We start from the raw sequence: 23925 nt of genomic DNA, 5'->3' as shown, positions 1-23925 counted from the left end.
ATACACCCCGCGTCAGCCCACCCATCTATGTATATTCCCCTACCTCGGCCCACCCATATATGTATACACCCCCGTCGGCCCACCCGTCTATATAACAATATTTGCCTTACATCTCTCTTCAGCCCAGCTGTCTATAATATCCTACTCTACATATTACCCTGATGGGCCCACCCATCTCCATGAATGATCATATTCCCCCGGCCCATCCGTCAACATCAAGGATATATATATCATTGGCATACATGGGCCCACCCGTCTCCATCGGAAATAATATGTGTCCCGGCCCATCCGTCATCATCGAGAATATACACAACATGGGCCCATAATCCGCTGGCCCGTCTCATACGGGATATTATGTAGGTCGTGGCCCGTATAATACGGAATTTGTCACTGAAGGGGCTCCGTCACACATTAATTCCAACTTTTTCCATTCATCCACTGAGAGCTTGAATGCTCCATATGACTGTTAAGGTCGTACTCTCGTAGGATTGGATCCAAAGGACTTTGGCCTCAGCTCGTATGCTGTGCCCCTTTCCCAAGTACTGTCCCTTATTTCAAAGACTTGACGATAACGCGTCCGAAGGTCCGGACGAGTCTCGTAGTTATATCCGAATGACTTCCGGATATCGGAAACACGTATAAGACTAATCCGGACAGATCCGGACTAGAAACAAACAGAGTATAGACTATCCGAAGATAGAGGCGGAGACGTAGACTATCGGAATCGATCCGAAGTCTCAGAGATTGACAAGAGTTGTTTAGACTCAAGTCCGGAGGACAGAAAGAGGACAAACTAAGATGATATTCGAACTGAGGTACTACAGGAAATATACACGGGTTTATATACTAAGAGGATAATGGAAGGATCATAAGCAAAGGTCCGAGGCTATGTACGAAGCATATGCAAAGCTTATCAAACGCGAGTCAGAAATGAAGCATAGGATAACAGATCAGTAATCATACTGGTAATAAGTATAACCGAGACACCGGGAAGAGGAAATACCGAATAGGCTGTGTTTAATGTTATATGAACAGGAAATGAATTAAGAAGCTTATCGGATATCGGATCGGACGTGGATCTATGCATCGGACCAGACCGGATCTAAGGGTCTGAAGTCCGGAGAGAAGCGTGAATATATGGGATATGACAATGACTTACCCTGCAAGTTGGGAACTTCGTCACTGTCATCTGCAAGCTGAATAAATCTATTGACCCCCTTATGCAACTGAAGGGTGTGCTCCATCATCCTGAATAGCGAGGCCCATCTTGTGCAAATCCATTTAATAGCTCGAGACTTGGCTCGTTGACCTCAGCACAACACTTCTGAAAGAAGGTTCGCGCCTGAGGAGATTTTCGTACCTGCATGAATGGTTCATTAAAATTTAAATGGGCTGGTCAGATGAAGACTTACCTGCGTAACAAGCATGAGGGCTTTTCCAACAGTGTCAGCAACCTCAAAATTGGTCATTTCATCATCTTCATCGTCATCAGCTGCATTCTTGTTGAGAATACTTGCTGGAGTAGGAGCAACATCCTCAACGAAGTGCTTGGCTGCAAGGTGTAAGGCGTGCTCCATACAACTGAATAGATGTTAGTATATAATATTAATAGAATGTGATCACTTACCACACATGATACTCGCCTGCGATCCATTTTGTACCGGAAGGGTCAATAGCGTTTGCGACAGTCTGAATTGCAGTGTCGTTGTTGGTGGCGTTGTCAGCCATAAACCAACCAAGCTTGTTATGAATGCCGTAGTCATCGATAGTTTGTATTAAAATTCGGCCAATGTTGCTGCCGCTATGATTACCATTAATGGTGGTAAATGCGAGTTGCTCCACCTTCAGCTTCCACTCATGAGGTTTCCCCACTGGGGAGTCAATGTAATGCACCGTGACAGATAGGAAAGGTACACTGGGTTCAGAGGTCCACGAGTCAAAAGTGATAGATAGATACCTTGCTGTCGACTTGCTTCATTTTGTCTTTGATGCGCTGGACGGTGAGCTTGGCTCATTGAAGAATCTCATCACAAGTTTTGGTACGATGGGGAATGTCTCTGTCTGTAAGGGAGGGCTGGAGGTACTGAAGGAGTCGACGGAATGGTCCCTTATCCATGAGTTGGAACGCCTATGTATGGTATAAGTGTCTTAGTTACACAAGAAATTGTAATCACTCACCTCATCATCAGATACAATTAGCTTGACAATATAATCCATCAGGCTGGACTTGGTGAATTCAGGTATTTTAGGTGTGAGCGACTGGTCTAATGTTTTCTGGGTCCCATCGGTTGCTTTGCAGTTGGAAGGTATGGCACAATTGTGCATCTTGATACCTTGTTCCTTGCACCGGTCTCAGTAGATAGGGAAGTGAAACTTTGCATTACGAGCAATATGAGTACAGCAAGTGGAAATGCTGCCTTTGAAAAAGCATTTGTTCCATGGTACATTGTTAGCTCTGTAATCAATGTTAGTTATGTGTGATCAATTCAAAATGTTCAAAACATACTTGCATATTTCGCACCACCAGCTGTCTTCATATGCTTGAGTGTGTGGATTGACACAACCTTTCTCCTGCATAAATACAGTCTTCAAATCAGCACTGTGCTCCTCTTTCGTAGTGTGCTTCCAATGCTCCCGATCCCCATCTCCAAGCGCCTTGGTCCTTGCATAGGCTTCTTCATTGTTATCCTCATCTTCTTCTTCCTCATCTGTGACATCCTCTAGTGCGGGGGCTTCATCATCGTCATCGTCAAGGCGACTGTCCAGATGGGTACCAGCTTGCACTCACTTGGGTGCAGGCTGGCCTCAAGGAACTGCTGGAGCCGATTGCTTGGCTGGAGCCACATTGACGGCTTCATGAATTTTCTCCATTGGCTTGACCGCTCGACCTGAGTGACAAGAGATAAAGGCAGTTATTTTGCCATTGGATGCAGGAGGCGGAGGTGGGAGTGGAGGGAGCATGGGTAAGTCATCGTCAGGATCGTTGTACCAGTCAATGATGCTAGCGTCTTTGAGTTGGCCATCGAATGCAAGTGCGCATGACATGCTCATAGCGGGAAGGGTGAATGTGGAACCTAGAGTAGCTTGTTTATACAAAAATTTATGATATATCAAAAAATATGACGCACCTTGAGCATACCATTGCCATGCAATTACTGGTGCAGTTAATTGATGTTGAAGCTCAAAGGAGCTAGATGAGAATCCTGATGATAGTTTCTAGACATAAAAGACATTATAATCAGTATAATAATAAAACATTGAGCTTACCGTAACATTGAGGAGATCGATGAGGCAGTTGGATGTGTCCAATGGATATATGTTGAGTGTTTCAGTTGTCAAGTAAAAGCCGCTATTCATCGTCCCAAGATCAATGTAACCAGGACTGACAATGGCCATGCTCGTTGAAGTTGCCAGAAGATCAGAAGAAAGAATCAAAGTATTATTAGTAGCAATAAGGACGTCGAGGATCATATACAGAAGTAAAAATATCTCGGTCAGTTTGGACAGGTTCGAACGGGTCCACAATTCTCCGCCATCAGCCGAACCCCGAACCTAATAATAGGTTTGGTCCTCCTAGTATACCGAACCTCAGACCAAACCCATGGTCCAGTTCGGATACATTCAGGTTCGAACCGGACTCCGGCAGCACTATAGCTGATGATACATTATATGAAGGTACTGGTGCTTACATCTCAGTATCCGGGAGGAAGACTGAGATGGCTAATTCTACGAGAGACCATTTTTATGTACGGGTAGAGTAGGAATGAATGAAAATAATTCTGAAACCTTTTGATATGACTTTCGGCCGACGTCGAGCAATGTCGGAAATTTCCAGCGAGCCTTCGAATTCAATTTAAGACATTTTAAGGGATCTTTTCACACGGTACACTTATAATGCATGTTAATGGTGTACGAAAAAATTTCAAGGCACTTATAATGTCTGTCCAAATCATGTTAAGGCACTGTAATGATCCTGGGTGGCGTGTGATGAGCCTAACATTATAAGGCCATGAAATGATAGTGTAAGCATTGTAAACGGTAGCAAGGTAAATTCAGACAATTTCAAGACTCGTCGCTTGTATTTCGATGCTCTTGCTGGAATTCCCAAATAATGATAATAATAGTAATATTATAATGATAATAGTAGTAAAAAACAGCAATATTGGTCGCATTTGTACTGATCGCGATACAGGTAAAAAAAATAGTGATCGTAATACTCACATTATAGTAATCTGGCAGGTGGTATTTCTCGGCTGAAGGTCATGGGCTTGGTCCTGAATAGAGAAGCGAAAGGCATGGCGAGGCGAGGCGAGGCGCGAAGGTTGGGTAGCGATTCAGAGTGTGGGTCGAGGAGGTAGAGGTGGCGCCTGCGCAAACCTAAGACAACGCCCCCCAAACAGCCAAGCCCGCGAAAAAGGACATGAGGCCGACCAAGACACCGACATAGGCAGCAGTATGCACGCCTACACATGGCAGGAGGGTCGGTGTGTGCAGCACTGCGAGGCTCGTGTGGAGGAGGAGGACGAGGGAGGTGGTTATGATGAATGGAATATGCGAGCTGTCGTAGGAATGCATTTGTGAGGTTGCGTGAAGGAAATCTTTGAGTTGGTCAGTTACAGGGACGGATGACAGTTGGATTGATACATCTGAGAGGGGGAGGGAGAGCGCACGAGCTGTTACGACTAGGAAAGGTCGAGCTCTCCCTAGGCGGAATGCCTAATCAGATAGCGGGCTCGCTACTGGAGAGACGGTTTCACAGCTCGGCGGAATGCCAAGGTATCCTCCGACAAGCTTGGTAAGTGCGGCGGCTCGTCAAGCTGTAGGGCTAGCAGAACTATACGACTAAAGGTAGCGTCAGCTTGCCTTTAGGTGCGACTAAGACTGAAGGACTGGGACTGTCTTTCAGAGGAAGTTCTGGGGAAAACCTAGTAGAATCAAGTACGGAAATACATGATCCTGTCTGCTCTATATACTGTCGTCCGTGTGCACAGACCAATACTACGTTCGGTAGGTAAGTATGAGTGTATCCATACACGGGCATGTTATCAGATGCCATGCAGGCGATTATCTATACATGAGGCATATCATGCCTCTTCTATCAGTCCTTGAGGCGAAGCGTGCCTTCAAGTCTAACTGCGCATGCTGCAGCATGCGGCTTCTCTTCTGGCCATGAAGCAGAGCTTCTCCATGATCCGGGTCGAGGACCTCTAGGTCCATCCAGATGTTGCCTAGGCTGGTCTAGGTCATCTAACGGCATCCAGGCCATTCTAAGTATCTCTACGTGTCTCCGTTGAGTCGGTAAGTCTTCCAAGACGGTGCATATGGCGGGATAGGGGCTAAGGTCAGGATGACCTTCGTACGAGGGGTTCTCGGTTACATGTTATTGTAACATGAGCGTCGTGTTGAGAGCGCTTCCGAATAATATCAGATTTCATACTAATGGGATGAGCAGAGCTGTGAAGCTTGTAGTAGAGGCCACATCTGCATGTATATAAGATATTGGTACGAATATAGAAGGAACAACAAATGAGAACTTACACGTTGCAAACGGTCTTGCCTTCAGCGTCCTTCCTCCGCAGAGGAGTTGCAGTCGTGTGACAGTTGTAGCACTGCGCGCTACTCACAAGGAGGCAGAAGTGGTCAACTGTGGCTAGGGATCGAGATGTCCTCGTCGTTGAGAAGGAGAAAAATTTTAACATTGACGACGCACCATATTGATAGACTTGATTTCAATGGACAAGCATTGAATTGCCTCGAGAGAGAGAGTTGGTATTAATGCATGGATTGAGATAAATAAGAGTCGAGTAGTCGACGGAATCTTCGGAGTTGATGACAACGTCTGTTCAGAGGTGGAAATGGTTGAAATGAAAGAAGACTCAATAGAAGTGTTGATCAGAATAGAGCTCAACTTGTTTGGCCTTGTGATTATACTACCCTAATTGGGATGCAATTTTACGACTTAGTAATCATTTAAATGCTGAATCAAGAGATGTGCAATGTGCTGTTGGGTGGGGGCGTCCGAGAATTAATAGCTGTTGGAAGGTGACAATGGGTAAGCTGGAGTTAGCATTTATAGTTGTAGGTAAATGTAAACAAATCAGAGGGCGACAGGTTCAACAAATTAATAAAGCGAGACTCAGATTCCACTAAAATTACTTCCTCCCCGACACCTTCCTCAGTTTGGCACCACCATTGCGTGTAACACGCTTGAGTGCTGGAGGAGGAGCCAAAGGAACAACAGGGACCACGTCCAAGTCCACTGGAGTCTGAGCAGCCTGAGCGGTAACTCAACGTTGAGCCACAGACACCCTACCACCCTTGGATGCAGATGGCGCCAAGTCAGTTCTAGCGCCATCCAGCGAGAGCTCACCAATGTCAACTTTGAGTTGGAGCTGAGTGGTGGTGGCGGGCCCTCCCGGATTTCTGATAGACATTGCAGTCTGGTAGTTGACAGTGGCGACTGCATTCATGTCAGCACGACTCGCAGAAGTCGGAGCATAAGTGATGTGTGAAGATGACAGAAGTTGTGGTGCGGGAATGGGGATGGTTTGTGGTGCGGAGGCAGGATCTTCTAACTGCTGTAAGAAGTCGTCTTCCCAGGTGTGAGGTTGGGAGGCAGAGGGTGGAGTAGGGGTACCACTAGTAGCTAGGACTGAGCTCGTGCCGAAAACCTCCTGGTTGTAATAGTTGATCACACTCGTAGCCCATGGGCTGCGCTTGAATAGTCGCTCCAAGTAAAAATCAAAGTCTTGCGCATAATCAATTTTCGTGGCTGGTCCGGTTGCTGTGAGCTCTTGATCATGCATTAACAAGAAACGCGCCTGAGAACGAGACGAGATCAGCATGCATGCAAAAGTCAGAAGATTATAATGCGCTCACCACAATAGCAGCACCTGCGATCAGACATTCTGTGACACACTGCGTAGACCAACGCTGACCCCTGGCCTTCGGATGACCTTTGGTCTTCCCAGACAGCGAAGCCTTCCCGAATATTTCAACTCGGATGATCTGAGGGACAGAGTCAGCCCTAACGTACTGCTTGGACAGCAGCTGAATACATCACTCACCTTGGCCATGACTGGTGTTTTGAGGAAGGCGTCTGGAACTAGAGCAGAAGGATCCATGAACAGAATGGGGGCTAGACATGTATACTTTTTGCCACCGACATCCTTCTTTAAGAGAGCAAGGAGTTGCGCATTCTCCTTCTTTTTGGCAGCCTCGTCAGTGAAGACGGTCGGGTCGAGTTTTAACGAAGAGAAGATCAAACTGGCGCAGTCCTTGAGACTATGCAGTATGTTCGACCTCTCGGAATTAACCGCAGCATGAAACTAGAGTATCTCATACATAAGTGTTGATGCGCAGACAGAGGGAGAATCGGACATACCACTGATCCAAACTGTGGGTAGGTCTCCATTGGTTTATGCAAAGCCTTGGGTATGCACTAATAAAGCTCAGCCATCGCACCATTGAGTTTCGCTTCAGGTGAAGACCAACGTGTGTCGCTGCGTGGATCAATGTCTGGCTGGGGTTTTGTCGGAAAGAGCCCGCTCATGACCCAAAAGTAGTTGAGCATGGCGTACATCTTGCCCGCACGGGCGATGTCATTGTCGATGGTTGATGTCTTCTTAAGGACTCGGTTTCGGCTGCATGCAGGGACAGCAGCCTGGAGCATAGCGTGGTCTTTCTTGAGAGCACGCAACTCAGACCGAACAGCAGTATATGTTTGTTGCGCCACTTCTAGTGCCTAGAGATTCAACTGCTACATCAACCGAACCAAGAGAATGGCAGCATGAGTGAACTCACCCTGCGGACTTCGTGCATGGGCGCGTCAGGCTGAGGCATTGTCAAGACCATCCTCAGGGTGTCGAGATCGCTCTGGGCATCAAACTCGTTGTCTTGCTCATCATTTCCAGATTCGGACTCAGTATCCTCAATAGCATCGAGTTCTGCTGTGATGTCATCTGAGGAATATCCAGCCTGGGGCATGACAATTAAACTAAGACACAAGAAATTTAAGTCTGAACAGTGGAGATATGAGACACGACAATTTCACTTGCCTGGTTCCATGTTATAAAGACGTGACCCTGCACAGGGCCAGTTGCTCCGCAGCATCTTGCCGTCCTTGCTGTTGACATGCGGCGTGTTTAGTTCAGCCTTGGCAAAGTCGACATGTAATAAAAGCTGCAGGTACTTTAACTTCAGTACCGATTACTATCAAATGACTAATGAACACGACAATTTGGACTTACAGTGGGACAGATTCTCGTACGTATCTTGAGTCCAGTGATACGATTGGATTCGATCTTGGGTTTCTTTGCTACTCTCTCTTTGTCAAGTAGAAGCTCCTCGTCCTCTTTAGTGCCCAACGAGGGAAACTTGTGTTTGCTGCGTGTAGTCATGCTTGAGATTTTCTCGAGAAAGGAGCGTTTTAGCGAGCTCTAGACCCTGCGTCAACTCGTTCTGCAACCGCAAAAGCTTATCGGATGACGTCGCTTGCGAAGCACGGGTCTTGAGGCCCTGTGACACGAATCAAGAGTGTCTTGTGGTGGTCCAGTAAATAGACTTGCATGGTGCAAGAACTATTGGAGATATGGGAGAGCGGAGCTGAGTACGGATTTGGTGTGCATGGTGTGGGCAGAGGAGATGGCTGTGTCGTTGGAGATATGGGAGAGCGGAGCTGAGTATGGATTTGGTGTGCATGGTGCGGGCAGAGGAGATGGCTGTGTCGTTGGAGATATGGGAGAGTGGAGCTGAGTGCAGTCAGACAAGATGATGTTAAGAAAAGAGAGATCTACATACATATCTGGACACTGTAGTTCTGATTCAGACTGATAGAGGTGAAGTAAGGAGACATTGGAGCTGGTCACTGGCATGCTGGATGTGACTTCATGCGCACAAACATGTCACTATCGATGTGGTCGACCACGAGGAATTCATCTCGGTGATCAGGATCAGGGAAACAAACAGCGCCACGAATGAAAGACTGGACTGGAACGAAGATCGAACTTGCCCTTGGGACAGCTTTGACACGAGTAAGTCGTAGATCACGGTCCGACCTGCGAGAAGCACCAATGCCAGCAGTGAATGGCTGAACCAGTGCAAACTCGAAGGAACCAACATCCAGAAGCTGACAACTGAATATGAAAACAAGGCGAACAAACACTGATACTTCCTGGGCGAGTTGTATAAGTGCGCAGTCATAGCGCGGTTGCCCATGGAAGCCTGGAGTGCATCGAAGGTAGTCGGTAGTTTGCTTCCAGTCGATGGTAGACTCGTAGTGAACTTTGAGAAAGCGATGTTCACGAATCTGGTTCAGAAATACATAAATCAGTACAAGACACATACTAAAACAAGATCAACTCACCAAGAAGTTTGTCGGTATGGTGACCCATCTTTCCAGTCGATATCCATACGTCGGTAATGAGTTGTTGATAAAATCGGAAAACTTCTTATGAAAGCCTTGAAACGCACGATCCAATTGGCCGCCATGGGTCTCGATGTCTTGGATGGCTACAGGCTGTTGCATCGAACCAAGTTTGATGTGCCCCTCAAAAGCAACAGGATTCGGGTCTTTATCGTCATCATTGCCCTCTCCTGCCAATGTGCGCCGCTCGTCAAGCACGTCCACGTGCGCTCTCAACATTTTGGCTGCGAATTTGCGCGTGTCAACACGCAATATCTAACAAGATCTTTACATGAGTGAACATCAGATGCTATAATGTTAGAAACATACCTGGTCAGCGACGTCCTTTCCATTTGACTGGCGCTCGTAGGCCTCTTTGAGGGGGCCATGAAGCTTCTCATTCGGACGGGTGCTGTAGTTGTGTACTGCACCCTTCATTCGGATGCCCCTAGTTGCGTGCTGCCAGAGATGCGCCTTTGGAAAGTCCCAGTCAAGCTTGAGACCTACGATGGGAGAATTGAGAGCACATTCGATGTATTCCTAGAATGTGTGATCAACAATCTATCTAAAAAGTGAATGAACAAAACATTTACCTTGAGTGCGCTATCAAAAACGAGTAGTTCAGCATCAATTGCTGCCAGTGTGCTTGACGTATGCACATCGAGACCAATATAGCTATCCAATTGCAGATAGCTACTAATAACGCGAAGAAGTTTATACCCTTCTGGGCTGGTCCTCTGGTTCAAGACGTTTACCGCAGAATAGAAGGCTTGCTGCGCGTCAGTTAGTATTAGAAAGCCAAAAGCCTCATGATACGTACCTTGGATAGATCTTGCATCTTGTTACCATCACTGAAGGTAATGTGGATGATGGTGCTGAAATGATTAAGATTGCGCCATCAAGGGAAACTAGCAACCCTACCGAAGGTCATGAGTTGATGAGAATCACGATGTGAATGACTTACTGTTTCTCGACCTTTGACTCTTCATCACGTCCAAGCGCTTTGAGGATTTTCTTCAACTCCTCGAGTAGGTGCCTCCACATACCAAGATGGAGGGCATGAAGGCGGTCAAAACTGATGACTTGATGAGGGTCAGAGTGCGCAATGAGCCAGAAAACATTCTGTTGATGAGATATTAGTAACGAAAACATGGAGGCGAAACGAGAGAGTGAATATTGCCGATAACTTACCGCGACAGCACGCAATCCTAATGCCTTGAGTAGTTCCTCGCCTCGAGCTTTGCTGACCTTGTAAACATTGAGTGCGGCTATTGCTTCTTCCACTGTTCTAAATGCAAACGTCTTTGATAGCTCGCTAAGTTCTTCGAGCGGTACAAGACATACTGGACAGGGACATTTGATATGGTGGCCACAAATGAGAGACATCATACATCTAAAAACAGTCTAATATCAGATTGCGGACATGTGTAAGAATATAGAACTTACTGTTCTTCATAATCAGCAGAAAGTATCAGAATAATGGGAAACAACCAGCGTGCGATCTTGTCATAGCAAGTATGTGAATAACCAGACTTTGAGTGTTGCGCGACCAGTTCCAACAGTTTTAAGAATGCCTCGTGCCATATGACGCGCTTGAGGTTTACGAAGCCTGGCTTGCCTTCTTCGTCTGCATCTTCAGATACCTGCAACTATAATGAGTCACGTCAGAAGATTCAATCAGAATGTTGATGTACGATTGGCAACCACCCGACAACACGGCCACCGCCGATGCCCTCTCCGTTCCGTATGCCAACTGGCAAATTCGCGCAACGGACCACGACAGGATATCCCTTTACTGTACCGTGGGACGACAGTCTTGTCTTGTCCGCATACAGGATGAAGCAGAATGGAGCAGCCTTAATGTCACTTGGAAGGCGACTCTGATTTGTTGATGCTGAGTGAGAGTAGATAGTGATATTAACAAAGATTACATGCCTGGACGTCTCACCATCGATCACCCATCCAAGGCTCGTTGTAAAAGTGTTCAGCCTCCCTGCCGTTGTGCTTGAAAACTCGTTGTGCATCCCAGACAAAATGCGGAGCAAGCAGCGGATTAGCTAACAAATCAAGAGCCCAGTCCCACAGAGGCAGCGCATGAGTCTCATACACTCGTTGTTCTTTTTTGTAAGGAACGGTGATGTCGTGTTTTACAAACTAATTCACAACATATATCATACAAAATGTGAGATTTATTAATGACATACCGGCGTCACCTGAGCAGCTGCGTGTTCCCAAGCTTTGCACAGCTCATTATCATTTGAAAAAGTTACCCGGCTCTCTCCTCTCGATATGCGACCAATGAGCGCAAGGAGCGCATTAATTTGTGATTTATTGAGTGCGGCATTGAGTGCGATCTCCGCAAACTCAAAGTCGCCGCGGGAACAGAAAGGACGCCAGGGCTCTTCATCTACAGGGAGCTCTTCCTCAGGATGCGAATTGACGCCGAACTCCTCAAACGTTTGAAGGAGTGGTTCACGACCAGCAGAAGGATGATACATTGTTTTGAATTCCATGGGCTGTGGAGGAGGTATTGCAGGTTGCGGTTCAACAGAATGTCGCTGGCTGTTGGCTATGCAAAAGAATCAGTAAGCAATACAGGTGAATATGGTGCACACTTACCTAGGCTACCAGCACCTTCGAGGTTCCCATTGTAGTTCCCATCGTAGGCTTCGAAATCACCAGCGTCCAGGTTATCTGCTGGCAGCACAGGGTCAGCTAGTGTCAGTTGGCGTTGGAGGAGCACACAAAGAATATGTGAGACATACCTAGAGGACTATGATCCCTGATTGCAGGGGGCGCATTCTGAATCCCAGCAACTGATCGTGATGGGCCAGCGCTAGGGGGTGTTATCATGTCCATGTCAGTGTGAGCCTGCTGCCGAGCTGCATACCTCAATATTGTCAAAGGAAACATCAAGAGCGGGTAGCAGAGGACTCACCTCTTTTCTGATCTCGTGCATATTGAATGGCGAACTCCGCTTGTTCCGCCTTGGTGTCCTTCTGCTTCTTGCAGCTTGTTTCGTGCTTCTTGAAGCCTTGGGTCTTGAACTTCTTGCTACAATGCGGGCATAGAAGCTGCCCTGTCAGAGTTTCTTCGGAGAAGTTGTATTTGCTTCGATGAGTGCGAGAGGGACCCATGCTGATGGCGATGTGATATTGCACGATGGATGTATTGTTTATCGATGTCATTGCATAAGAATATCTCACGCTTTTGATGACCTCAGCCGCCTTGAAAGGCACTTTTAATGTACCTTTCAATGCACATGACCCAACTTGTAAGCCGGCGGCATTACAATGGCCTGTGACTTTTTTCTGACAAAACGCCCGAAACTATGCGCTCGTACCTAATCCGGCGTATCCGACGCGCATGAGAGCACTCTAATAAAAGGATTATTGGTTTACTCGTCGCGCCGTGGATTTGTTCAAACAAACATAATCATCGATCAGTTCCGAACGAGTCAAGCTGTCTCTGGTGATGTCCAAGATAAACGCCAATATCATACATTCCTTTGGAATCCAAGAGTGTGATATGTTCTATGTATCAAGATATCACAAGATCAAACTCTTGGCAGGATCAAGAACAATGAGAAGGTAACGGAGTGACCTAGTATTCAGGGTAACAGTGATGTACAAGCCCTTCCTTATATGCATTACACCCGAACTTATCTAATTTGTCTTGTCATTCCACCTGGACATGATGAGAATACTCAGGACCAGATCATGGAGACATGCGCATGAATAACTCACATATCCAAAAATAACTTCCACAGCACTGAAAACATGATTCCTTGGAGGCCGTTGGCCAAGATACGGGTTTTAAGTCCTCGCCCGAACAAACCCTTGAGGCCGTCTGCTGCGATGACGGCGCGGGCAGCATCGGCATATCCAATTGGGGTAGCATTGACTTGTCGGTAGGTCTTTAGCACGCGAAGAGAGTTAGAGATGGTGTCAGAGGCGACGGAAGCTGCAAAGCCGATTACAGCAGAACGGAGGAGTTTCTGCACTATAGTCACTGGAAGTGGGAGGACTGCGTTGAGATAGTTGTACGTCCCGAACCACTGGGTAAAGAATGAGTAAAGAATGCATGTCCCAGATTAAAGTGCTTACTGGGTAGTGACCGACGAATGTGGCAGCGGCGGTCGCGAGAGCACCATACCACAAGCTGCCAATGCCGTACTTCTTAACCTAAGAGAACATCAGAACAAGCAGATACCATATATGTAAAGATATACCCTGGCCCTCAGTAATGTAATGCCTTCCTTACCCTGCGTCTGCATAGTCGTCTTGATCGTGTCAACTGGGGTCAATGTCATGCGGAAACAGGCCGCAGCAACACTTGCGAACAGTGTTTTTACAAGCGTGGGCAAGGTCTTCATGTATGAATTACTTTGAAGGAGGGCGAGAATGCCTACATTGGCAGCGGTGTCGCCAAAACGGGATACTGGCCCTTGAACCAGGGCTGCAGTGAGGCCTTGGTAATACCGTGTCCAACCGCCATCAGCGTATAAAATCTTGGTAGCCTGCGTCGTTGTTGTGCCGTATCTGTATTGGTAATTCATGATGGTGCGCAGAGGCTATATGATTTTCAGCGGAAATCGGAGATATTCGGTATGAGCATCATACCATGAGCGCCAAAACCTGCAACACCATGGCTGCCATGACATCAAAATTGTGACATAGATGTTCCAGTGAATGGATTTACTTACCTACAGCACCACTTAACCCTCCCCCTAGCGCACTCTTGAACGCTTTTCCAAAGTCAAACTAACAACGACGAACGTGAGGAAGAAAATAGATATTATACAAGCAGACCACGACTTACATTCACATCATCAGCGTCAATGAAGCCTTTGATGAATGTGGCCAATATAAATACTCCTAACAATGTCAGAACACCATAGACAGTTATTCGCTTCCCGGTCCACGGCTCTTTCGGGGAGTCACTCGTTTCGTCTGTCAAGGGAGGTGCCTCTTCGTCCTGAGTGCGACTTGAGCTGTCTGGAGGGTTATCATGATAACTTGACTGCTTGGAGTTGGACAGTAAAGGCTGCTCCTCTGTAATGTTAATGCCGGCAGACATGGGTGATTGGGAGCATCAGACAGAGGTCGCACACCGGCCATGATAACGAGATTGCTGACGAATGTGGAATATTATTGGAAGACCTATTATAGTATTAGCCAGGCCACCGCGTGTGCTTTGGATAAGAATTAGCTCTTTGGTCAAGTGGGCAAGCCTTCGCAACCTGGAGGTTTATCTGACTTATACTCACGATGCTCCGGCTCCGCGTGGTCCAGGTCAGTCCAGTTCCTAACGTCACTCAGTGGCACCGATCAGTTTCATGCTATCAAAAATTTGGTTGCACAATGAAGCAAGTTGATGCCAGGCGTTCGCATTATGGGAGCGTGTAACTGTCCCCAACAAGTACTATTAAGAAGTGGGAGAGGGTTCTGTGGAAAATAGACATGCCGTCTGTCATTTAATGCGTGGAAAACGCTTTCCGGTTGCCGATGATCACTGCTGCAAACCTGCCGATCAAATGAATGATATAACTCATGAGCATACACCCTGATCAAACCACGGTTCGCCATAAAATATCGAAATCACCCTGCTGGGTATAGTCACGGTATACCATGATATTGTCAAGACAAACGTTACGAAGAACGGGGCGATCAGCGCCCGCCGAGCGTTCATCCGCCTCACACGGCGTTAGCCGACAGTACTACCGTACAAATAATGGCAATTACTGGTAGTACCTGGTCCTGAGTCTCCTGTCAATCATTGCCACCGCTTCGTATGATTTATACTGTCCGACTTGCATCGACTGGACACGGCCAACCACAATCCGAGTCGATGACCGAAAAAGATGCCAAATTCACCCTTTGAGTCTTGCACTGCCACGACTAGGCTCCCGCTATAGCTACACATGAAGCCTTTGAAGCTTCGAGTTGAACAAGAGCTCTAAGGCACACAACAACGCAAATTTACACCAGGGTCAATCAATCACCAGCTGATAAATTTTGTCAAGTTGGCAGTGCAGGGAGTCATCGGTCGTGACCCTCTTCATCTCGACCTCTAGCCTCTAGGCTCTCGCACTTGTCCTGGATACCGCTGCCTGATTACAGACGGGAACGTTGACATTGGTTCATCTCAGCTCCCGAAATTTGCTAAAAGACACCTCACGTTCGTTCCTGGACCATCCTTTTTTCTTCTGTACGAAGCTGTCAGTGTCACGACTTAATACCAATGGTCCAAATTACCCCCCTCCTCTGGCAGGTTCTTGTTACTGTCGCGCAAGGTAAATTTCGATCCACTGATATCTATTGGTCAACTAACACGTCTCTTTCGCCGTCCAGCCCCTCCTGTCGCGCGCAACGTCCAAGCCAACGCCCTCGCCGTCCGTCAGGTAAATACGAGCGACCTCCCTTCTCAATGCCAAAGCACGTGCCAAGTCATCAATACGATAAGTGTGAGCACGCCTGATAACTTAAGCTTTTGACATCGCTTAGACGTACCCCAGGACTGCGACAACAGTCTATCTTGCATTTGCGTGTCGACCATCGGAACCCAGCTTCAAACATGCATGGATTGCCTTGTTACGGCTGAACCATCTGCCTCGACAGACGCTGATTCCGCCATCGACAGCTGGAACGAAGCTTGTGGTGGATCTCTTACTGTTCGTGGATGGTTTCACGGGTTCGATTTTATGGTGCCCTAACAGTGTTTCACATTTACAGCTTCCCAGTGGACAGACTTCTACTTCGACATCTGCTGCGAAGAGCTCTACTGCTACTGGTAGTAGTAGTGGCAGCAGCCCTTTCGTCACCAAGACTGGTGATGCTATGAGCATAAAGACAGCTATTGGGGCACTTGGCCTGATCGTTTCCATTGCTTGCGGTATCATCATACTCTGAACATGAGTGCCAACCTTAGTCTTTTAGGGCGGACCTTTCTTTGACAGATGATTAACATAACCACACCCTCCTTTCTTAACACTGCATAAGTACACCTACTGTTATTGAACAATTTAACTAGTAAAATTATTCGCCGCTATGGCACGGTTGCTCGTTGGTATCGCTGAAACAGGAAGAATTAGCCATCGTCCGAAGTAAGAGTCTGTAAGACAAATTGAATACAAGGTTTGCAATGCGTACCTGTGTGTTCTCTGATTTCTGTCATCTCTATATCAAATGTCATAGTCTGGCAGATGCGTGATATGTAGCTCAAACACCCCTTGTACACTGCCTCGAACTTGAAAGTTTTTAAAATAGACAGTCCTATAAGTCGACAAAGAATCGTGATTAGATGAATTGTCCCTCTCTTCCCGTGGGCGCCTCTCGAGACGTAGGCGAGTAATCTAAGGTCCACATGTTCGCATCCGACACGACAGAATTTATTACTTTATGTACATATATTATGTCGATAAATGCGCCTTTGGTTTTCCCTGTCGTAGCTAATTCCGATACTGTATAATTCACATGATGAAGTGCGTGAGGCGAGATGGCAGAGCACTTACCCACAAAAAATAACCTCTCCCACAAATGAAAGCAACGGTACAATATTTTCCACATAAGTGTTGTTCAGCGGTGTTGTAGACGGAACCATGTCCTGCAGTATGTGAAATTCTACCACCGGCACCTGGAAAGATGCAACTCCTAGCATCGCCAAAAGCCAATCAACTTGTGGTTTCTCCGGCGACCCCAACAGCGTCAATTTCCGCAACATGGGAAGATGAAGTACGGTGAATATTTTGATAAGCTCTTGCCGGTAGTTATCTGGCAAGGAGGAGCAGAGGGGGATGGTCATCGATTTGAGCATCACCAAATCATTTATAGGGGCAGGAACATAACCGCAGGATTTAAGTTCATCAACCACGATGGTCTCCAGATTAGGGAAACTGGCTATAGTGGAGCAGATAGCAACCGCAGAAGCGGCCAGAATATGGATGTGACGTAGATCTTTGCAAGTAATGGGAGCGCGGCGACCGGTAAGGGTGGGCTGTCCGACTGGAACGGTCCGAGAAAAGGTACCATGGATGGATAAGCTGGAAAGCTTTGGTGCATTGAATCTCCTGATATTTGAATGATGGCACTCCAAGGTTTTCAACTGAGGTGTGTTGAAATCAGGATGCCAGTCTTTAACGGATGATAGAACCACCGTTTCCCAACGCTGGCTTTCAGAAAAGAGGATATCGAGAAGTTGAGAGTCTGCCGCTGGTATCCGACCGGGTTTGCGGCGCCAAGTGAACCAGCGTCTGTCGGTGATGTTAAGGGTGAGGGGAAGCCTACCAGAGCGATCAAGCCAACACTGAATGAAATATGGAAGGAATGGTTTCAACGGTTTAGCTTTTTCAGGGAGCACGATCTGGATGCGCGACCAGACTCCTGGCGTTGAATATGCAACGACTCGCCAAAAATGGCACACTCTGGCAAGTACTAGGGGAGGGCTGGTAACATCGAGCGAAATGGAGGTATATTTTGATGTGTTGTTGATAATGGGACAGCCTGACGTGTCGTTAACGATGAACAGGAAGACTCGTTGTAGAAGTTCCACTGGCAGCCGATAGATATATGCTGCAGGTTCTGTTGGCGTCAAGTTGTCCGCAACCGTGGAACGATGGCGAGAGAAGGGGATTAATGTGTGTATCAGATGAAGCAACTTCATGCTAGTCTTGCCGAATGCTTTCGTCGTTAAACGCTGAAAGTTGAAAGCAGATCTAGTGTCACTTTAGACTTTAGGAGACTGGTCAAAGTTTGGATATATTTGTTTGTTGCGTCATTCTTGGCTAAAGTGGGTATCGGTACCTTTGTGTAAGTTACAACGTTTCGACAAGGCAAAGAATCAAACCTAAACAGACAGATTGGGAGGAAGACAATTGCATATATAATGAACCAATCCAAATACATGGTGTTCGAATATGAGATTACACAATGATTCTGAGAGTGCCACGAACATGCTATCGTACAGATTAATCTGACAGGGGTAGCGTTGGAAAGCCGTAAACGTCAGTAGAAGCATCGACTGGAATCCACATCATACAAGGGTATACAAAACCTGAAACAATGAAATGACACAAAAAAACATCAGTCATGGTGCCATGAGGGCAGGTGGTCTGTGGAGGAGGTGATGCTGCGTGGCTAATTGTGCGCGCTCCCCTGCAAGCTTGTTGATCGAATTCAAGAGATCTCCGCGACGAAGAGGCTCTGCAAAACAAGTATCCGTGAGACTCAGAGGCATGGGTAAATGAGGTACATACTGGTGATGTGGTCGTCCATACCTGCCTGCAGGCATCGCTCGCGATCACCAATCACTGAAAAAGAAAATCAGCAAGTACCCCATCCCTAAGCCTCGAGATTTTAACGTACTAGCGTGAGCAGTGAGGGCGATGATAGGAATCCGTAGGAGTCCTTTGTGCATCTCATACGCTCGGATGAGCTCAGTAGCTTCCATTCCTCCCATGAAAGGCATCGATACATCCATCTTGGGGAGATATTATTATTGCGGGTGAGTTATCGAGTAAAAAATGACTCACCAAGATAATGTCAAATGGCTTGCTCACTTGTACCCGTGCTTTGAAAGCTTCGACAGCTAGACTTCCATTCTCTGCGATCTCGACTGTGTGGCCATACTTCTCCAGAATCTTGACTGCTAGTTTCTGGTTAACCATATTATCCTCGGCAAGCAGGATGTCAAAGACAACATCATTTGGTGCCGAGACAGGTGAAACAGTATTCGACTCCAGAGCGGAAATAAGGGCGGAAGCAAGATCTTGAGCTGTGACTGGAGTCGTAACCTGCGAGCTGATGCTGTTGTCCAAGCACCATTTAACTACTACTGTCAACCCCATATCACCAGAGCACATCCTCGCATACTCACGATTCAGACGTGGCATCGAAGGCGCCAATAATACAATGGGAATATAGCGAAGATGCTCATATTCCCTGATACTCTCGGTCTATGATGAAGACATGAGGTAAGCATGAACCTATATGGCACCCAAATAACGTACCATGCTCAACGAGTCCACGACGATAGTGTCAATATGCGGACAGCGTTCCTTATCAGCCACCTCACTGACATCGTGAATAACATATGGCCTCAGCCCGAGCTCCTGGATCCTTTGGACAACCCCAGTGGTGTCGTTGAGGGTGTCAACAAACAAAATAGCACGCCTGTGGAATGGTTGCATCTTTTGCAGTGTGGTCTCCAGCGTACTTTGGGAAATCTGTGATGTGATCGTGAAGAAGAACTTGCTTCCCTTCGAGACCTCGCTCTCGACCCACATGTTGCCTTGCATGAGGTTAACGAGGCGCTTGGAGATGGAGAGGCCTAGACCGGTTCCCCCATACTCCTATGGGATGATCAGCTACTTGCGACAAATTGAGACATAGACCCACTCTCGTTGTCGAACCATCTGCCTGACAGAACGTGTCGAAAATGAGATTCAATTTGTCTTTGGCAATGCCGATCCCCGTATCGGTGACGCAGAACTCTAGTGTCACACTCGAGTCATCCAGCGCCAGTAGCCTTGTGCTAAGTGCAACGTGGCCTTTGCGGGAGACCTTGGACGGTGTGAACTTGATAGCGTTACCCACCAAGTTCGTAATGACTTGACGAAGTCGTAGCGAGTCGCCGATAAGTTGATCAGGAATGTCCGGGTCGACATCATATGTAAGATCGAGGTTGTTTTGAGAGGCGCGGACGACGAGGGTCTTGAGTATGCCGAAAACTGTTTGACGAAGGGAGTACGAGACAGCTTCCATGGTCATTCGACCGGCCTCGACTGTAGAACATGTGATCAGATTAATGCATTGACATCGGGAAAAAAAACTCTCACTCTTCGAAATATCCAATATATCATCGATAATGAGGAGCAGCGAGCGAGCCAATGAGTGCACTAAGAGTAAACTCTCTCGTTGCGATCGGTTCAAATCAGAGTCAAGAGTAAGCTCCGTCATGCCAATAATTCCGTTCATGGGCGTCCTATGAGACATTGAGCACAGAATGTCGAGATGAGAAGTAAGAACAACGTTACCTGATTTCGTGCGACATGTTCGCTAGGAATTCAGATTTACTCCTGTTCGCTAGCTCAGCTGCCTCCCTCGCGGCGGTATTTTTCTGGATGCTGTCACGTAGATTGAATACCATCTGATTGATCTGTGTTTTCAAAGAGTCCATCTCTCCGCTGGCCTCAACCGTGATGAAACGAGTGAAATCTCCATCCATAGCAGCTGCCGAGATCTGGGCAAATCCACGCACTTGCGTGGTCAAGTTACCAGCCATAGTGTTGACGGACATCCTACAGCGATGTCAACACCCATTTCCGCGGATCATGTCCCTTACTTACGTGATTTCTTGCCAGATACCCTGGACGTTGCCCACCTCAGCCTGGACACCCAATTTACCCTCTGTACCGACTTCGAATGCGACCTTCTTGACTTCCTTGGCGAAGATTGCCAATTGAGCAATCATGTCGTTGATAGTGTTGACTAGGCTTAGCATCTCTCCGGACACAGAGACACCAGTGATTTGTTGAGTCAAGTCTCCACGGGCGACAGCAGTCTGACGACAAACTCAACATGAGGACTGGGTCGCGGTAAACAACACTCACGGTCGCGACAGCAATGGTTCGGACTTGTAAGGTCAACTACAACGCCGAACAATCAGCGTTAGGGGCGTCAAAGATGGAATGGACCCACGTTAGCAGCCATGACATTCACGTTGTCCGTCAAGTCCTACTTGAGATAAGTATTGAATCACAAGTCTGTGCAACGTACTCACCTTCCATGTACCACCGACGTTGGTTACACGAGCCTGGCCTCCCAATCGTCCTTCCGTGCCGACTTCTCTTGCGACACGAGTGACTTCATCGGCGAAGAGACTCAAGCTCTCGGTCATGCCGTTGACAGTCTCCTTCAATTCCTTGATCTCGCCACGCACGTCGACCTCAATCTTCTTCGTCAAGTCGCCACCAGCAACAGCCTTTGTCACTTCTGCGATCGACCGCACCTGGTTGGTCAAATTCATGGCCATAAGGTTGACGTTATCTGTAAGAACCTGTAATGAACGTCAGAAATGATGTCATTTCGGATCGTCACATCCTACCTTCCACATGCCCTGCACATCGGGAACATACGCTTGCCCACCCAAGATACCTTCCGTACCGACTTCCAAAGACACACGAGTGACTTCGTTGGCGAGCGTAGACAATTGGGCAACCATAGAATTGACGGTCATCTTCAAATCTAGCATTTCTCCCTGCACATCGACGTTGACCACTTTGCTTAGATCGCCCAAGGCGACAGCTTTTGTGACCTCCGAGATCGATCGTACTTGGTCAGTCAAATTGCTAGCCATTTTCTGTGCCACATCATATCAGCGACATCGACGACCAGAACAGTGTTTATATAACTCACGTTCACATTGCGTGTCAAGTCAGCCCAGGTACCCTGCACACCTTCTACGCGAGCCTGACCACCCAATATACCTTGCGTACCGACTTCAAGCGCGACACGAGTGACTTCGGATGCGAAGGCGCTTAGCTGGTCCACCATGGAGTTGACAGTGCCCTTCAACGTTGACATCTCGCCTTCGACCTGGATCTCAATCTTCTGCGTCAAGTCGCCCCTAGCAACAGCTGTTGTGACATTGGCAATAGACCGTACTTGGTCCGTCAAGCTTGAACACATCCGATTAACCTTAAGAGGCAGATTAGGCCACTGCCGATAAGACACAAGTAAGGGACATACATTGCGAACCAACTCGAACCAAACACCTTGAACATCTGGTACGTGCGCTTGACCGCCCAACTTGCCTTGAGAGCCGACTTCTAACGTGACTCGGGTGACTTCGGCGGCTAATGCACGGAGCTGGATAACCATTCCGTTTACGGTATTCTTCAAATCAAGGATTTCGCCACGAGCATCGACATCAATCTGTTTTGACAAATCCCCCTGGGCGACAGCTTTAGTGACCTTGGCGATGCTTCGGACTTGACTGGTCAAATTGGCAGCTAATTTATTGACGACGCCAGTCAATTCCCGCCAAGTACCTTCGACATCCAACACGAGAGCTTGTCCACCGAGTTTACTACGGAAGACTGAGCAAATCGTATAAGATCTGGGTTAGCGGTCACTTTACCCTTCTGTACCGACTTCTTGACTGACACGAGTGACTTCTTTGGCAAACTGTCCCAATTTGTCGACCTGACGATGATATGCATGAGTAAGACCTTGAGATAAGATTCTGGACGAATACCATAGTGTTTATGACGTCCTTCAATTGAACCATGACCACACCCTGCACAGGAACCGTAATTTTCTGGGACAAGTCACCTCTGGCCACAGCATTGCACACACGAGCGACATCTTGAACCTGAGCCTTGAGTAACCTTAGTTCTTCGACGGCGCTCATGCCGCTTTCGAATGCCGCAGCAGCAAGAGGACCAGGGGGGATGACGAGAGGAGATCCGCCGGGGGAGCCATCAAAGCTGCTGCTATTAATTCGGCTCATCATCAAAGTGTCGGTGATAGCCTTGCCGCATGTTGGGCAAGCCATGTGTTCGATGTGCGATGTGGGAGGTGCCGAGCTTGAGCTTCCGCTTGAGAATGACCGAAGGAGTGTCGCGGCATCAATATGACTTGGAAGTCCGTCGAGTGATAAGGACATCGAACCTGCACGAGCGGAGTGTGGTTTGCTGACTGGTGTGCGATCGCTATTGGCTACACCATTCGTGCTATCGGCGTCTTGCATGTCGACATCAACTGATTCTATAGTAGGTGTGAGGTTTGAGGAGTTGTTCTGAAAACAAGAAGTTGATCCTGGTGAACTGGAAGACGGGGCAAAAGTATTGATATTGGTGCTGGACTGCATGAGGGAAGAAGATGGGTTGGTCTCTTTCTGAGAAGATGAAGATGAGGACATGGGAGTGTCGCCTACACTGCGTCTTTTCTTTGTCTCTGGCCCATTTGTTTGCCAACACTCAGAAGCTTTGATTGAACCCAGGGTCTCCTCCGCAGTGTACATTCTACGTGCAACTGCCCCTAGAGAGCGGAGGATAGTGTCTGTTTGCCAATCTGCAGGCCCATTATATTGCGGAGATGGCGTTGACCCAGGACATAGTTCATAAGCTGACAGGAGAGCGATGAGATGAGAAAGAAATGGATGTGAAAGACTCTGCCGCTGAGAGTCAGTCATTGTACTCATCGTTGAATACGACGAGCAGTAACGGCGAAAAGTAAGGGTCAATGAGGAAGGGAAACACAGTGGGGTCGGAAGCGCTTCTGAGACTATTCAAGTTGTTGTGATCTTATTATTATCCCCGTTCTACGGCGAATTCTGCCACAGCAACCCTTATTTTGAATAACCTGCTTTAGTCTTCTTCACAAGTGGAGCTTGAACTCTTCAAGCGATTCGGGCATTAATCTTGCCCACGAATTATTGAAATTAAAGCCTCATGTTCTCCCGTGTCCTCCTGACCAGCGCATGCGTTCATCCATGCACTTCGCCGCGGTTTTGATGTTTGA

General features: G+C 47.5%; 8 protein-coding genes across 8 annotated transcripts; 1 reads left to right on the top strand and 7 right to left on the bottom strand.

Moving 5' to 3' along the window:
* Positions 1-5402: 5402 nt before the first annotated feature.
* HD556DRAFT_1190621 (uncharacterized protein) lies at positions 5403-5609 on the bottom strand (the record flags this gene model as incomplete). The annotated part of the gene is made up of 2 exons (XM_041296161.1): positions 5403-5481; positions 5539-5609. Coding segments are annotated over 2 exons (150 nt in total), but the record flags the coding sequence as incomplete, so codon positions are not given.
* A 543-nt stretch (positions 5610-6152) lies between these two features.
* On the bottom strand, positions 6153-7414 carry HD556DRAFT_1441753 (uncharacterized protein; the record flags this gene model as incomplete). Its single annotated transcript, XM_041306344.1, has 5 exons — positions 6153-6259; positions 6314-6821; positions 6880-7008; positions 7068-7328; positions 7385-7414. The coding sequence occupies 5 exons, from the start codon at positions 7412-7414 to the stop codon at positions 6153-6155; spliced, it is 1035 nt and encodes a 344-aa protein (XP_041161970.1).
* A 27-nt stretch (positions 7415-7441) lies between these two features.
* HD556DRAFT_1441752 (uncharacterized protein) lies at positions 7442-7986 on the bottom strand (the record flags this gene model as incomplete). The annotated part of the gene is made up of 2 exons (XM_041306343.1): positions 7442-7744; positions 7804-7986. 2 exons carry the CDS (start codon positions 7984-7986, stop codon positions 7442-7444), a joined length of 486 nt encoding a protein of 161 aa, XP_041161969.1.
* Positions 7987-8863: 877 nt separating this feature from the next.
* On the bottom strand, positions 8864-11916 carry HD556DRAFT_1431467 (uncharacterized protein; the record flags this gene model as incomplete). The annotated part of the gene is made up of 11 exons (XM_041305021.1): positions 8864-9307; positions 9365-9679; positions 9734-9943; positions 9997-10176; positions 10224-10278; positions 10368-10525; positions 10595-10796; positions 10850-11046; positions 11098-11297; positions 11362-11557; positions 11674-11916. 11 exons carry the CDS (start codon positions 11914-11916, stop codon positions 8864-8866), a joined length of 2400 nt encoding a protein of 799 aa, XP_041161968.1.
* Positions 11917-12819: 903 nt separating this feature from the next.
* HD556DRAFT_1361747 (mitochondrial carrier) lies at positions 12820-14870 on the bottom strand. The gene is made up of 7 exons (XM_041302647.1): positions 14225-14870; positions 14109-14166; positions 14026-14054; positions 13635-13976; positions 13510-13587; positions 13150-13460; positions 12820-13090 (listed from the first exon to the last, which is right to left on the bottom strand). The coding sequence occupies exons 1-7, from the start codon at positions 14480-14482 to the stop codon at positions 13069-13071; spliced, it is 1098 nt and encodes a 365-aa protein (XP_041161967.1). The 5' UTR covers positions 14483-14870; the 3' UTR covers positions 12820-13068.
* Positions 14871-15646: 776 nt separating this feature from the next.
* HD556DRAFT_1441749 (uncharacterized protein) lies at positions 15647-16314 on the top strand (the record flags this gene model as incomplete). The annotated part of the gene is made up of 4 exons (XM_041306342.1): positions 15647-15698; positions 15757-15806; positions 15921-16076; positions 16138-16314. 4 exons carry the CDS (start codon positions 15647-15649, stop codon positions 16312-16314), a joined length of 435 nt encoding a protein of 144 aa, XP_041161966.1.
* Positions 16315-16553: 239 nt separating this feature from the next.
* On the bottom strand, positions 16554-18122 carry HD556DRAFT_1361739 (uncharacterized protein). The gene is made up of 2 exons (XM_041302646.1): positions 16917-18122; positions 16554-16865 (listed from the first exon to the last, which is right to left on the bottom strand). The coding sequence occupies exons 1-2, from the start codon at positions 18062-18064 to the stop codon at positions 16802-16804; spliced, it is 1212 nt and encodes a 403-aa protein (XP_041161965.1). The 5' UTR covers positions 18065-18122; the 3' UTR covers positions 16554-16801.
* On the bottom strand, positions 18123-23720 carry HD556DRAFT_1290215 (uncharacterized protein). Its single transcript, XM_041299379.1, has 17 exons — positions 22658-23720; positions 22541-22605; positions 22150-22489; positions 21817-22098; positions 21506-21760; positions 21182-21457; positions 21100-21135; positions 21012-21047; positions 20748-20962; positions 20436-20699; positions 20238-20383; positions 19798-20183; positions 19410-19751; positions 18933-19355; positions 18766-18880; positions 18657-18710; positions 18123-18603 (listed from the first exon to the last, which is right to left on the bottom strand). Exons 1-17 carry the CDS (start codon positions 23603-23605, stop codon positions 18488-18490), a joined length of 4299 nt encoding a protein of 1432 aa, XP_041161964.1. The 5' UTR covers positions 23606-23720; the 3' UTR covers positions 18123-18487.
* Positions 23721-23925: the final 205 nt, after the last annotated feature.

The sequence above is a fragment of the Suillus plorans genome, assembly GCF_016647745.1.
Source record: "Suillus plorans strain S12 chromosome Unknown HD556scaffold_19, whole genome shotgun sequence".
In the NCBI taxonomy this organism is placed as follows: Eukaryota; Fungi; Basidiomycota; class Agaricomycetes; order Boletales; family Suillaceae; genus Suillus; species Suillus plorans.
Note: the sequence above shows the minus strand (reverse complement) of the source record. Positions and strands in the feature narration are given on the sequence as shown.